This window comes from Choloepus didactylus, chromosome 27 (assembly GCF_015220235.1).
Source record: "Choloepus didactylus isolate mChoDid1 chromosome 27, mChoDid1.pri, whole genome shotgun sequence".
NCBI classification, from domain to species: Eukaryota; Metazoa; Chordata; class Mammalia; order Pilosa; family Megalonychidae; genus Choloepus; species Choloepus didactylus.
The window spans coordinates 16,086,571-16,102,058 of NC_051333.1; the positions used below are offsets into that span (position 1 = coordinate 16,086,571).

A 15,488-nucleotide genomic window follows, 5' to 3' on the forward strand; every position below is an offset into this window, starting at 1 on the left:
GTTAATCCTGTTTTCCTCCAGGCAGCCCTACACCCACCTCACTAACCTCTCTGCCTCATCTCCTCCCTCCCTCCGCATCCAGCCACACTGGGCTGCAATTACACCCAACATGTCCCTGCCTCAGGGCCTTTGCACAGGCTGTTCTCTCTGCATGGATCCTCCTTCCCCAGATCTTTGTGCAGCTCGCTCCCTCACTCAGACCCCTCCATCTCCATCCCTCTCCATCCTCGCACCCAGCTTTATTTTTCTTCTTAGTACTGATAACCACCTTATATTATGGTATATCTGTATTTATGCTTGTTTATTTTTTGTTATTTTCTAAACTCCTTGAGAGTAGGGGCTTTGATTTTCCCTCCACTGTATTCCCCTGCCTTGCCAACAGTGGCTGTCCCAGATGTGGCTCTACAAAAGATCTCAAATGTTGTAAAATAAAGCCTGTACCAACGGCAGGGACCCTGCCCTTGTAAGATGCAGCTTAAATATATTTTGCGTTAAGATGAGTTTGCCCAGCATTTCTTTTAACTGCTTTTCTATCTCAGCGTGGTCATCTTTACACCAGGAGAGACAACAACAACAAAGAAAAGCCACAAGCACACTTAAGTATGGTGCCGAAGTCACCACCATTCCACGGTTGGATCCTCGTCCCTCCGCCAGTGGCCATCCTAGTCCAACACACGTATTATGCACATTGGGGCCACATCTCCAGCCTGCCTCATGGCTCGCCTCAGCCCTTTGCCCATCCGCCCTCACTCCTGCCCATCGATCCCTCCTGTGCATTCCTCTTTTTGGCCTGTCTTGGCCCCAGAGGCTCCCAGGCACGGGATGGTCCCAGTTCTCACGGGGTTTGCTCTCCTCCGCTGGCGGCTCCTCCTCGGGCTTCTCCTTCTTCTTCACCAGCCGTACCTTCTCCAGCAGGCTCATCAGGCGGCTGCCCAGGGTGGCCTCCTCCGGCGCCTCCTCCTCGCCCTCCAGCTGAATTCCTGGGTGTGGTCAAGAGCACAGGGGGTATCCTTCACCTATTTGCTTATTCATCCATTTGATCGTTTACCTCTCCGTTCATTCCTCTGTTCGTTCATTCATCTCTCATTCATGCATGCATTCTTGGGTTTTTAAAAATCCATTTCTTTGTGTGTTCATATATTTATTCATGTATTTATTTTTTGAAGCATTTGTCTGTTGAATTAGCCCTTCTAAATACATTCAAAGAACCAAAGGAAACTGTGTTTAAAGAATTAAAGGAAAGTATGATGACAATGACTCACCAAATAGGGAATATCAGTAAAGAGATAGATAATATTAAAAAAAAGGCATGTATATCATATAATGTACATGTCAATAATCACAAACATAATCCTCAAAAAATGACTAAAGAGCAGAAGAATGTATGAATGTGTGTCTGTATATTGAGCAAATGTAATGGAATATATTGCTTGATTTTTAGCTTTAAGGGAACCCAAGAATTACCTATCACTGACTATTGATTTGAAAGATCTTAGGTGTGAGCAGGGCCTATTCTATTCTTCTGTTTCCCATTCCCTTTCCCTGAACCCAATTATTTATGATTCTATTTCCTCTTCACTGCCCCTAGTTTGTGTACTTTATCATAGCTCTAGATCTACATGATGGACATAGATCTTATAATTCTATTTGTAATCTTTTCGGAGTCAATATAAAGGCTTTTGAGCCTAAAGAGAGAGAGAAAAAAAAGAAACACATAGACACTTCGGAGTGGAAAATGAAAATAACTGAAATTAAAAAATCACTAGAGGGATTCAACTGCATATTTGAGCTGGAAGGAAACAGATTCAGAGAACTTGAAGATGGGACTAAAAGATTATCCAGTCTGGAGAACAGAAAGATAAAAAGTGAAGAAAAATGAGCAGAGCCTCAGAGAACTGTGGGAAACCATCAAGTGTACCAACCTAGGTATAACGGGAGTCCCAGATGGAGAGGAGAGAAAAGGGCAGAAAAAATACTTGAAGTAATTGCCAAAAAACTTGCCAAATCTGATGAAACTATTAATCTGCATATCCAAGAAGCTCAACGAACTCCAAGAGGTATAAATTCAAAGAGCTCCACACCTAGACACGCCATACTCAAGCAGTTGAAAGACAAAGACAAAGAGAAAATCTTGAAAGCAAACAAAGAAAACATCACATACAAGGGAACTTCAGTAAGATTATCAGCTGACTTCTCATCAGAAACAATGAAGGTCATCCATCCATCTCTCCATCCATCGATCTACCAATCTCTCAATCATCATTCCAGCCAGCCAGCCAGCCATCTCTTCATCCATCTATTTATCCAGCTAGCCATCCAGCCATCTTTTTCTCCCATTTCTTTATCCATCCATCCTTCTATCCATCAATTCACATATCAATCCATTCACCTGCCTGTAGCCATCCATCTATATATCCACCCACCCAAATACCCATATAAACATATCCTTCCATTCGTCATCCATTTGTTCATTAATACATCATTCATTCATTCAACCAACAGTTACTTAGCACCAATACTAAGATGCAGATGTTTAAGGTCAGGAAATCTGAGGGAAACTTCAGGAGAGATATCAAGAGAAAGTTTGCAGTGGGGGACAGGGTAGTTCTGTGTGATCCTCTCGCCTTACCACAGTGTGTCAGTAGGTCTTGATGAAATTCGAGCAAGTCCTGTTGAATCTCCTCGGGGAGAGGACAATCTTCCTCATCTGCACCGTCTTTGAAGTGCAGTAGCATGTTGATCTGGGGAGATGTCAAAGGTCCAAATGAGGGTTCAAGACTCCAGAGCCAGAACTCTGAGGTCAATCAATGATCAAAGGTTCAGTTGTGAGTCCAGTCTAAGGTCATGAGTGAAAATGTGAGTTAGTGAAGAAGATACAGGAGACCAGAGCCAAAGGTTTGAAACGCATCGGAGTCAGAGGTCAGAGGTGAGAGAGAAGTGTATCAGTAGAGTCAGAGTTCAAGCACAGGTTTAAAGGTTGAGTTACCATTAGTGATCAGAACAGGGGGAGACACTGAGTTCGAGGTCTAGACAGTAAGACCCGCTGAGATGAGGGGCCAGAGGTACCTGTTCCTGGGGTGGGGAACGGAACTCGCGAGTCCGTCGAGCAGTCTCGGCTGCTGACATGGTGAAGGCCTTCATGAGGTGGCTGTAGCGGCCCCGCTGGTTGGCCTGGAGCTTGTCCACATAGCGCTCTGCAAAAGCTGCCAGGGACTCCACACGATGCTGTAGCTCTTGGTCGCAAAAATACTCCAGCAGGTTGCACATCTGTGGAGGGACAGCCGTGCAGTAGGAGGGATGGTGGTGAGCCCATCGGGGCTGCCCTGAAACCGTCCTTGCTTTCTCACCCCTCCCCATGGTTCTGCCCCGTCCAGCCACCATCATCTCCTGCTGGGTTCTTAGGCCAGCTTCCTCCAGGGTCTCACCCCTCCAACTCACCTTCCATATGGAAACCAGAGGGAACACTGCAAGCCTGCATCACCCCCACTGCCTTATGCACTTCCACAGCTTCCCCTACCTCGGGACAGAGTCCAGACTCCTCATTGCCCCCCAGACCCTCTAACTTCCAGCCCAGACGGAGGACGGCTGGAAAACGGAAGAATCAACCCACCTGTAACTTTACAGACTCTGGCAACTTCATCTGTAGCAGCCCCTCCTCCAAGTAGTCTTCTTTCCCCCCCTCTGCTGCCTCTTCTTCCTCTTTCTCCTCATCTTCCTTCTCTTCTGCCTCTTCTTCCTCATCTTCCTCCTTCTCCTCTTCATCTCTCTCTTCCTCTTCTTCCTCCTCCTCTTCCTCCTCCTCCTCTTCTTCCTCTTCTTCGGTGAACACCTCGGGCTCAATCATCTTCAGGATCTGTTTCACGTCCTCGTCACCAAAGACACCCATCACCTAGAAGACAAAGTCTGGGTCCCTCACTGGACCTGCGAGGCCACCATAATCAGAACCGGGCCTCACTCTCTAGCCCCACTGCTCCTGCACATGCCAGATTCATCCCTGCACTGGCTCACACAGCTCCTCCCACAAGCAGGTATGACATCCCTCTGCTTTGCCATCTGCCCTCTTTAAAATCCCCTAGATCCCTACCCTGTCTCCTATCTACATGACCCAGACCACACAGCCTGACATGAGCACCTGTCCCTTCACAGGTAAATGCCTTTCCTCATATCAAGCTGAGCATATGTGGCTCTGGGACAAGGGCACACCCTACACCTTATGGAGGCCCTTATAGCTCTCAGCGTACACAGCTCTCAGTCAACACAATGAAGATGCTAACAGATAGAAGGAGAGAGGTTAGATGAAAGGGCAGAAGAGTGGGGAGAGAGAGAGAGATGGATAAATGGAAGGAGGATGGAGTAGATAGATGAATTAATAAACAGAATGGTAGAAGTCTGAAGGGAAGATGGATGGGTGGGATGATGGAGAGATGAAGGTAAAGGTGGAGGAAGGATGATGGATGGATGGATAATGACAGGATAAGTAAGTGGGTAGGTGGATGGATGGATAGATAGATGCATGAGTAAGTAAATGAGTGGATGGGTAAATAGAGAGATAAATGGATAAATAGCCACCTGGGTGAGGTGAGATGGATGGATAGGTTTGTAAGTTGTATGGATGGATATATGGGTGAATGATTAGATGGGTATTTGAATGAATGGGTACAGGAAATAAAGGATGGACAGATGGATGTAGAATGGTTGGATGGGTGGGAGTAGATGCTGGGTGAATTTGTGGGTGAGTGGGTGTACATACTTCTGAAAGGAGATGGATGGATGGGTGGACAGATAGGTAAAAGATGGAAAAATGGATGGATCTGTAGATGGGTATATGGATGGATGGATACATGGATGGACAGATGGAGGATGGTGGATATAAGATCTATTAAATAAATGGGTAGGTGGAGAGATGGAATGGTGGATGGATTGATGTATGGGTGAATGGAAGGATGGATGAACAAGTAGATTGATCATGGATGGAATGGAGAAATGAAAAAAGGAAGAAGAGATTAATAAATAAACGGATAGGTGAACTGATGGAAGGAAAGGTGAATGAAAGATGGGTAGATGATGGAAGGATAAACTGAAAATTGGACGGATATATGGCTGAAGAGATGAATGGGTGGTGGAATGCATAAGTGAGAGGGGGAGTGATGAACGGATGATTTATTTGGCATGTGGAAGAATGGGGCAGAGGGGAGGAGGAGGCGGCCATTACCAGCAGGGTGGACACAAGCTTGAGCACCGGCACAAACTGGAACTCCACAGAGCCCCCGACGGGGTCGCGCGCGTGCTGCCCGCCGTCTCGCACCGCCTCCCCCAGCATTCTCAGTGCCTTGTCCCGCAGGGCCTCCAGGGGGATGGCGGGGCTGAGGCGGGCCGGGGCTTCTGCCGCCCCTGCAGCTGGCAGGGCGAGCACGAAACAAGGGGGTGTGAAATGGTGCGGGGGCCGCAGGGAGGTGGTGACCCCGACGCCAGGCAGGCCGTGGCGGCGGGGGCCGTCGTCGGCGCTTCTCCCAGGTGGGAAGAGCGTGATGGCGCGGGTCTCCTCCGTGAGGGGTACGATGTACTCCGAGAGCATGGAGCGGCGGCTGCGGCAGGCACTTTCAAGGTGGATGCTGACGAGCAGGTCGTAGAAGCCCGCGCGCAGCGGGCCCGGGAGGTGCGCGTCCTCCAGCGCGTGCAGCAGCTGCGCCTGGTCCACGTGGCTGCACAGCGCATGCGCCACGCGGTTGTTGCCCAGGGCGCACACGGCGCGGTAGAGGCAGAGGGTGTGCGAGTGGAAGCGCTGCAGGTCCAAGCGCTCCGACAATTCCAGGATGTCCATGCACCTGCGGCAGAACACAGACACGCACCACAGAGGGGCAAAGGGACGCTCAGGTGAGCAGCGGTGGCTCCAGCAGGGAATCCCAGTGTCCCGCTGGGCCTGGGTTCCGTGAGAAGGTCTGTGGGGCTGGGTCTAGGATTCTTTTAATGGTTCTGGAAGTCCCTGAGGGGTCTGCGGTCCCACTGGGATGTCTGGGATGGTCTGGGTCTCTGGGATATCTGAGAGTCCATGGAGAGGCAGATGCAAGCTATACTCTGAGATTTCCGTGAGCCAGTTTACCGGGGCTTTATCCTTCTCTCATTCCCCACTAGAACTCTCTTCCAGTCTAGAATTTTGCCTGGTACATAGGTGGAGCTCAGAGCTATTGGTGGAAGTGACAGATGGAGGGAGGGAAGAAGGAGTAATGAGGGATTTCAGTTTCCTAGGGTCAGTCTAGGATCCCTGGTCGTGTTCCCAGGCTTTAGAGCATTCCGGCCGTACTGTGAACACATCAGGACCCTTAGATGTGTGTGGGTTCCCTGGAGAAGGTTTGAGATCTCCATGGGCTGTACCTAAGGTCTCCCTGGTTAAGCTCCAGAGCCCCTGGGGTGCATGTGGGCCTCCCCGAGTAATGTCTGGAGCCCCTCAGATGCACTGGAGACCCCGTAGGATGTTGGCGGGACTCCTTGATATGGCTCTGAACTCCCTGGGATGGGTTTGGGGTCCCCTATGGTGTCATCTGAAGTCCCCTGGGGTGGGTCTAGGGCCCTCTGAAGTAGAGTCTGAGGCCTCCTGGGGTTGTGGGGGAACCTGAGTTGGATCCACACCCCAGAGGGCTTGCAGTCCCCACCCCATCCCTGAGTGGCCGGACCGGCCCTGACCGGTTCTCCTCTGGCACGTGCAGCGCCATCATGGTCAGCGGCTCCTGGCACTGCACGGCCCAGCCGAGCCGCTCGCCTGCGCGCCTCGTCTCCACCTGCAGGAAGCGATTGGGCATGCGGCTCCATGAGACGGGCATCAGCATCTGCACCTCCAGCCGCGGAGGGCACTGCGGGGCCGGGTTCTTGCGCTCGCTCAGGAACATGGCAGCCGACAGTGGCATGATGTTCTGGGGGCACCGAAGAGCACACGGGTCAGGATTCCCAGCCCTCCGTGTCCCGCCACACCACTTCCAAGGAGACCTCCCTGATTGCCCCCTCTTCCTCAGCCACTCTGCAGCCTGACCTCCCCACACCTCCTGCCTGGGCTGTCCCCATCATGCCCCCATCACCGTGCTCTTACCTTCAGCTTCCCCAACTCAAACTGGATCACGTTCTGGTGGGTGGGCAGGACAAACACAGCAGGAAACAGCTTTGTGTTGGGTTCCACCTGGCAAGGGAAAGGGGGCAGGGTGAGGAAGAGGGAGGCTGGAGGGGGTGTTGACTCGGGACCCCTAACTCAGGGGCCCTGCTGGCGTCCACAGATCCAAACTTGGGCAAACGTATGCTTAAAATGGCAAATTTTATGTTATATATATATATAAAACCACAATTTAAAAAAAAGTTTCTTGAAGCTGGGTGCTTGGTAGCTGGGGTTCATTATCCTAGTCTCTTACTTTTGTGGATACAGTATTTGAAAATGTTTAAATTTAACAGGTGAACACAGGAAAAAAGAAAAAAGAAATGTAAGTGCTTATTTGAAAATTCTAGAAGGATCCCAAGGAAATGTTGGCCTGATTTCATATAGAAACTCATCGTCAATGTAAAACTTTTAAGGAAGTGATTAATTAAAAATTAGTAGAACATAATTTTTGACATTTGAATCATGTGACCTAGTCACATGGTTACCTATTCAAAACATTAAAATAAAATAAAATAAAATAGAGAAAAAAAAAAAAAAGCCAACAAGTGTCCTCTCACGGCCTTACCTCCCCCTACCCTCTGGCCTTCCCAGCGGAGCCCACCCAGCAACCACCACCACAAACAACAGGGCCATCCAAAGCACTCTTGCCAACACCCTTTCCTGAATCTTATCACCCCCGTGGACCCAACTCCTAGTTTACAGGAAATACAGGGGACCAAGGAAAATGTTAATATGACACCCCAGGGCTGCATCGGGTGAGATCCAGCCTGTGGGAAACGAGGCCAGCACTTTTCAGGTGATAATGTGCATGAGGATCTCCCAGACTTTTGTTAAAATGCAGATGCTAACTGGGGGCAGCTCTGGAGTGGGGCCCAAGACTCTGCATTTCTAACAGGCTCCCAGGTGGTGCCGATGCTGCCCGTCCCGGAGCTAAGCCCCACAGGACACACAGCCTGGTTTCCTCCAGCAGCACATTTCAGAGAAAAAAAGGGATGGGCAGGGAGACTGATACACGAAGAGACTCAAAGCTCAGAGCAAGCCATTATAATATGTGACCTTATTCAGATTCTGATTCAAACAAACAAATGGTAAAAAAGGCATTTTTGAGACAAAAGGGGACATTTGAACCTGGCTTGGATACTTTATGATATTTAGGAGTTGTTTTACTTCTAGGTGTGCTGATGGTGTTGTGTTTTCTAAAAAGAATCCTCGTCTTTCAGAGATAGGTTCAGAAAAGAGACGAAATGATGTCTGGGATTGCCTTAAAATGGGTGTGGAAGGGGATGTGGGGGTAAAGATGAAAGATGGCTAGTGGGTAAAGCAGTGTAATGGGTGGTTCCTTATACAACTCTATTTCTGTATATTTAACATTTTTTTCCATTTAAAATCAACTTTTGTGAAATCCACCCTAGATGGATTGAGAGATGGATAGGTGGGTATATACGAGATAAAGTCAATGTAATAAAATGTTGATGGTAGCTTCTTGGTGGTGGGTATATGGGTGTTCCCTGTGCTGGTCTTCAAATTTTGTGTATGCTTGATACATTTTCAGAATAAAATGTCGAAAACGAGAAGTCCATCTTAGGATTCTGGCCCATCCCAGAGTGCTCTCTGATTGTGGAGAAGGTGGGGACCAGTGTCACCCTGACGAAGAAGGAATACAGACCTCTCCCCAAGGTCAAGGCTGTGTTCTGTCTCCTCCTTTCCAGGCCTCAGTTTACCCATCTTACATAAAGTATGGCTGGACCAGGTACTCTAGAACCCCCAGCTCTGGCCTGCCCTGCGGAATGGGCTCGGAGTTTTTGCCCTGCCTCTCTGGGATCTGGCCTCCGGGGGTACCTGGGAGGGTGGCCGGTGGGGACGGAGACACTATCGCCAAGGCGTGAGGGCTGGGCTCACCTGGAAAAAGGCGTTGCTCTCTTTGCCACTGGCCGTAAAGGTCATCAAGCCGGTGGCCAGGTCCACCAGGCAGCCAATGACGAGGTCGGTGTGGCTGATACGGCCCTGCTGCCCCGGGCTCACGAAGTCCCCACCCCACACCATGTAGCAGTTGCTGCACTTCAGGCTGGAGGGGGCAGGAGTGGTCACCGCAGAGTCCCGTGACCTCAGAGCCCCGTTCCTCACCACCCTCCAGCCGCAGAGCTGAGCACTGAAACCCTCCCCGCCACCACCACACCCTGGGCAACTGGGAGCCAGAATTCTTAGAAGCTGGTGAGGGGTTATGGAAGGAGGAGGAGGAAGGAGAGCAGGAGGAGGAAGAGAGGATGGAGGGAAGCTTCCAAGCCAGGGACCCAGTGCCCTAGTACGACCTCTCGCTCCAGAGGGGACCCTCCGGCTCAGGGTCAGCCACAGAGCTGGGGTTAGGGGTTCCTGCTCCCTCCTGTCCTCCGATCCCCCGCCTCCCCGCGGTACCCACCCCTCCCTGGTACCTGCTGTGGACGTTGCCTTGCTCATCCCCCATGGTCACTGTCACCGCCCGCACCTTGCTGAGGTCGAAGTTCATGTCGTGCTGATGGTAGTCAGGCGTGACCCAGCCCACCCACACGCAGCTGGGCTCCTGACCCGCAAAGATCCTCACGGAGTAATAATACTGCGGAGGCCAAGGAGCCGGACCAGTGGTCATTCCGGGAAGACGGACAGGATTAGGGGTTCCCTGGGACTGGACGTGAGTTTCCCTGGATTCTCAGAGTCCTCTGGGAATTTCACAAGAAGTTCCCAGACTGGGGAACCCCAGGCTCTATGTCTCTCTGTTTCTATGTCTACTGATTCGGGAATCCCTTGGGACTATTTTATGAGACACCCAGATTTGGGGTCCTCCCCAGATTACAGCAAAGTAATAAACAAATAATAACTAATACTTAGATGGCACCCACTGTTCTAAGGCCCTTACAGGGTTTAACTCATTTCATCCTCACAGCGACCATATCAAATGGTTACAGTTTTTATCCCCATTGTACTGATGGGGAAACCGAGGCACAGAGAAGTGAGGTGGCTTGCCCAAGTGGCACCAAGGCAAGTAGTCCATGATCCTAACCACTAGGCTATCTGTCTCCTAAACTATTCCCAGATTTGGAGAATCACAAAACTACATAGGGCTACTTGTGATTTTGTTTCTTTGTTTTTTTGTTTCTTTGTTTCCAGGAATATATTAGAGTAGCTTTTAAATTTGGGAGTATTGAGTTACTATGGGTGAACCCAAATTTTGGAGTTCCTAGTCTATTTTGATGTAGCCCCTGAATTTGGGGATCCTTGGGAGTTACATCAGTTTGCCTTATGGCTACATGGTGTTCCTTGCAATTCTTAGGCCACTAACTGTCTGAATTTAGGGGTTCAACAGATTGAATCATCTTAGGCCGTTAACTATCTGGATTTAGGGGTTCAAAGGACTAAATCAGTGTGTGCTGTGTTTTGTGGGTCTTCAGGGTATATTGGGGTATCCCAAGATACGGAAAGTTACTGGGGACTGCAGCACTAAATTTGGAAATCTGTGGGTTCCCATGCTAGGCTTGGGGGTCCCCAGAGTTGAGGGCTCACGATTCATACCGTGGTGGTATTGAGGATGATCTCAGGGTCGTCGCGGTTGTCGGCGGGCACCACGTCCCGAGGCAGGCGGGGCAGAGTCGGGGTAGCGGGGGGTTGGGTCATCATGGCGGCCTTCTTGGCCTTGAATAAGAACCTGGGGTGGGGGAGAGGCTGCCATGAGAACCAGCTCTCGGACCCAGCCCCCCAGCCCTCCCCACCACAGCATTCATGCCCCCCCACATCCGTCCTAACTGCACCTCGCTTCTAATACTCAAGGCCTCGCCTCTAGCAGCACAGGATTCCCTAACTCTCCAACCTCATCCACTCTGGAGGTGCTGCATTCTGTGCTTGTGGGTGCTGGGCCACCCAAAATATGAGGTGCCCTCTGAGAATACAGAGGGGGTCCCCTTTAGGGCATACGGTGGTGCCCCTAAGTCAGCGTTTCTCAAATGGGTGCTAAAGGCACTTGGGAAAGGTCAGTTGTTCACTGAGTGGCACTGTCTCATACGCTGTCAGGCATTTGAACCCTGGGGCTTCCCCAAAGCACCCCCAAAACTGCAGTAACCAAAAATGCTCCATCATTTCCAAACACCTCTAGTAAGTGCAGAACAGCATGTGAGACTGAAAACCACTACCAAATAGCAGAACAGTGGATTTATTTTCAATACAAATTTAATACCTTTTGAGGTCTCCCTTGAAATTAGCTTTTTGGGCAATATTTCAGTCCTCTGAGCCACAGAAAGAACCCCAAGTTAGAAGGCCACTTTGGGTTCACTGGGACACCTTGGAGTATAGTCAGCTGTCCCAAGAAACTGAAGTCCCCTTTCATGTCCCTGGAGAATGAGGTCCATTGGGTGAAGCCCTTTGGGGCCCATCAGGCACCCCAGTGACAGTAGAGTTCTCCATAGACATAGTGGAGACCCCAATTTTTATATTCCCAGGGGAATTAGAGCATCCCAGGAAACTAATGGGGTTCACTTGAGTCGTGGTAGGGTCTCTCAATATTTTGACTCCACTTAGCATATCTGGTGCCATTTTGGGGGTACAATGGGGTTTCCCAAGTTACTGTGGTTGCCTTATTGGGGGTCCTAGGGCAGACCCCAAACCCTGGGGCCTCGCTCCAACCTTGACTCACCCTCTTTTCTTGTTCTTCTCTGTGGTGGCATCCTTCTCATTCTCCACCCTGATGGGCTGGGCCTCTACCCCAGCCTGCAGGGTGCCCCCAGGCGCCCCCTCCTTGGCCGTGCCCTCTTTGCCCCCCTCAGTCTCGCCCCAGCGCCCAGCCGAGCGGCGCAGGTTCTCGTAGTCAGGGTCGGGTTCCGCTGCCCGGGCCTCGTCCTCGGCGGGGGGCTGCAGGCCAGGGGAGGCCAGGGGGGTGGCCCCCGCCGTGCAGCGGAAGTGCTGGTGGAACTGGACCGGGAGGCTCAGGCGCAGAAAGAGCATCTCCACCAGGCTGTTCTGGGAGCCCCAGGTGCGGTGGGTCAGGCGCAGGCAGGGCGGTGTGTCCACGGTGCCGTCCACGCGGGCCACCTGGGGGGCACGGGGAGCACTGAGCCGGCCAGCGGGCAGGCCCCTGGTCCTCGACATGGTTACACGCGGGGCCACTCTCGGGCCTCGGAGCCTCCGTGGGAGAATCAGCCAACAACGCCTTCCCTCCTCTGGGTGGATGGACCCCCCGCGGGGTCACACAGCTCGGCACAGCACAGGAGAGAGGGGCACAGGGGACAGAGCCCTCTCCTTCCACCTGGACACCCCGTGCAGGGGCTTCTCAATCCTACCCTGGCCCGTGAGCACTTCAGACCGGATCCTGCACCCGCTCATTCATTCAGCAGCTAGTCACTGAGCACCTACTGTGTGCAGGCCCTGTTCTAGGTGCTGGCGACCAGCAGTGGACAGAAAAAGGCCCTGTGCCCCGGGCACTGACATTCCCAGAGGCTCTGGGGGAGAGCAGCCAAGAAGGATCCCCAGGTGAAATTTTGTCAAACTTTTTCTCGGGTGGAAATATGACACCCAGCAAAGTGCACACATGCTGACTGCAGGAAGTCACAGAGTGGACACACCTGTGTAACGAGCACCCCAATGAAGGGACAGAGCGGCACCCATCCCGGAAGTCCCCCGGTGCCCCCACTGGTGGCGACCCTCTCAAGGTTAGTGAGGGATGCTGACGAGGGAGATGCAGGAGCTGATGGGGGGGTCCCGGCAGACGCCTGTCCTGTCTGTCTGCTCCACAGGTGGGCTCTCGAACGTTTTCTGGAGGCTCCATTAACAACTAAAGTGGTTTTTCTGATGCCCCTGGTCTGGTTCTTCCCAGCCAGTGAATATGCCCCGAAACTATGCAAACAAGATTCACCGTTCCCAAAAGGTATTTGGTTTTCTCTCTCTCTTCTCTCTTATAAATCCCGTTTTACCCTTTATTCCTTAACTACTGGCTGATCTCTCTTGTGATTTGTGTCCAAAGTAACTCAATATCTCTGAGTTACTCTTTGACAGTAACCACCTTCTGGCTTCACAACAGATGACCTTTGCCTGTCCTTGAACTTGCTATGAATGCAATCCCACGCTATGGGACTTTTGTGTCTGGCTGCTTTCATGCAACGTCATGTCTGTGCGACTCGCCCACGTGGTTGTGTGTCTTTTCATTTGTTCATTCTCACTGCTCAACGGCGTCCTGTTCCCTGGGTTGAAAGCACCAGCTGGCACGGCAGGGGTTGAGCGGTCACGTCTCATCCACCCACCGTCCTCTCCTTCTCGGCCACTTCCACTCTCCATCCTCCCGTCCGCTGCCAATAGGGATCTTGCCATAGCTCAAACCTAACCTGGACATTCTCCTGCTTAAAACCCTTCCATTTTTGCATAGTTTTAAAATACCCCCACCCATTACTTATTAATTACAAAAAGAAAGGCAGTAACTTTACAGAGAATGCTGGCAAGACGCCACCTTAATCAAACAGTCAAAGTTAACATGATCAGGAATGAAGCATACTGACAGCATGTGCCTCCTGGGACGATGCACCGAGGACACTGCATCGCGTCTGTGATGTTCCTTCCAAATATGCACAACCTGAACCTACTCATGAGGAAACATCAGACAAACCCACACTGAGGGACATTCTACAAAATAACTGGCCTGTACTCTTCCAAAATGTCAATGTCATGAAAGAGAAAGACTCGGTCACTCTAGATTAAGGAAACTAAAGAGATATGACAATTAATGCAACACATAATCCTGGATTAGATCCTAAACCAGAAAAAACAAAGGCATTAATGTCACAACTGACAAAATTTGAACACAGACTGTAAATTAGGAAATAGTATGTATCAATGTTAAATTTCCTGATTTTCATAACTGTGGTACTGTAAGAGCATGGCCTTGATCTAAAGAAATATGCATGGAAGTATTTAGGGGTAAAGAGACATAGTATCACCAACTTTGAAATGATTCAGGAAAAAAATATTTTATATATATAAGAAAAAAAAATATATATATATGAGATGCCATGGTTGGGAAAACTGAGGCCAAGAAGAGACAGTTACAGGCCCAAGGTCACACAGCAGGGAAGGGGCCAACCCCAGGATGTCTGATTTTAAAGTTCCAGCTGAAGGTCAGCCAGGTGAAGTGAAGTTCCCCAGGTTAAGAAAAGGACTATCACTTTGGTCTATTTGAGATATGTGTGGTCAGGGTCTGGCCCAGATTTTTGCCAGAAAAAAACTGAAGTTTAAAAATTAAGATACTTGGGTTAATGAAGAACTAAAAGCAAATCAACCATAAAAAAAAATACACAGATAACAATTAAGCTTAGTAAGGGAGGTGCCAAAATGTACCCAGGGATTTTTATTTCTTTAGCTCTTATCCTAGGATTAGATCATTGTAATGACCAGAAATTTCCATTGGGGTCACTTAATCCACCTTCTCTTTTCTCCCTTTCCCCATTTTATAGGAGAGGAACGTGGAGCTCAGAAAGTTTGTGGTTTGCCAAGGTGGTACCCCAAAAGGCAGCCCTGGGAGCCCAATATCACAACATCTCCTCTACACGGTTTGTCTGCTGACCTGGAAGAAAAGGAGGGACTCGAGGAAGGGAACTGCGGGGAGAATGAGCTCTGGAGGGAGACCAGAGGGTACTGAGTGGAAGGTGAGCCTCACCTCATAGTGGGGGTGCTCGGGGGGCACAGCCCCAAATTGGGGAAGGCTTTTGCTGAACCAGGTGGTGACCGGGCGCTGCATGTTGATGGCGAACGGCTCAAAGCCTTCCTGGAGACCGCAGATGGCAAAGTACCGCAGAGAGCCCACATCCTGGCCCAGGTTCAGGTGACCCACCTGGCCAGGTCCCAAGCTGCAGACGGGCAGGAAGCCTGGCGGGAAAGGACGGATGGGTGGGGATGAGGGTAGGTGGGCAGGGGCAGGCACGGGGAGGAGGTGCTGCGCCAGGGAGGGATGGAAAAGTGGAAGGCTGGCGGGGGCAGTGTAGGATCAGGTGAGGAGGAGGAAACCAGAAAGGGCACGGGAAGGCATCTTGGGGGCCATAAGGCCGGGCCTCACCGTCCCTGATCTCGATTTCCCGAAAAGCTGTTTCGGAGCCCGAGTCAGACATGAGGACCTCTCCGTTGAGGGTGAAGATAATGGTGTTCTCCGAGAGGTCGATCATGCAGCCCACGACATCGCCAGACTGCCAGGGACGCCCAAAGGATTCACTGCCCAAGTGCCAGCGCTGGCCCTGTGAAGAGGCCCAGGGAAGATGCAGCGGAGGGAGGGAAAAGCAGAGAAATGCAGAAGCAAGGAGGGAGACACGTGACAGGCGTCAGAGCCAGGGCGTGTGGGACAGAGGAC

General features: G+C 50.9%; 1 protein-coding gene across 1 annotated transcript in view; it reads right to left on the reverse strand.

The window, feature by feature from the left end:
- The window catches only part of RYR1 (ryanodine receptor 1), a 107,605-nt gene that overhangs the window by 65,808 nt on the left and 26,309 nt on the right, over positions 1–15,488 (reverse strand). Inside the window, 13 exon segments of the mRNA XM_037819488.1 lie at positions 840–980; positions 2,630–2,741; positions 3,067–3,267; positions 3,611–3,889; positions 5,213–5,825; positions 6,682–6,908; positions 7,082–7,168; positions 9,041–9,206; positions 9,571–9,731; positions 10,685–10,817; positions 11,799–12,193; positions 14,805–15,013; positions 15,201–15,375. Coding sequence (XP_037675416.1) covers positions 840–980; positions 2,630–2,741; positions 3,067–3,267; positions 3,611–3,889; positions 5,213–5,825; positions 6,682–6,908; positions 7,082–7,168; positions 9,041–9,206; positions 9,571–9,731; positions 10,685–10,817; positions 11,799–12,193; positions 14,805–15,013; positions 15,201–15,375 — 2,899 coding nt within the window.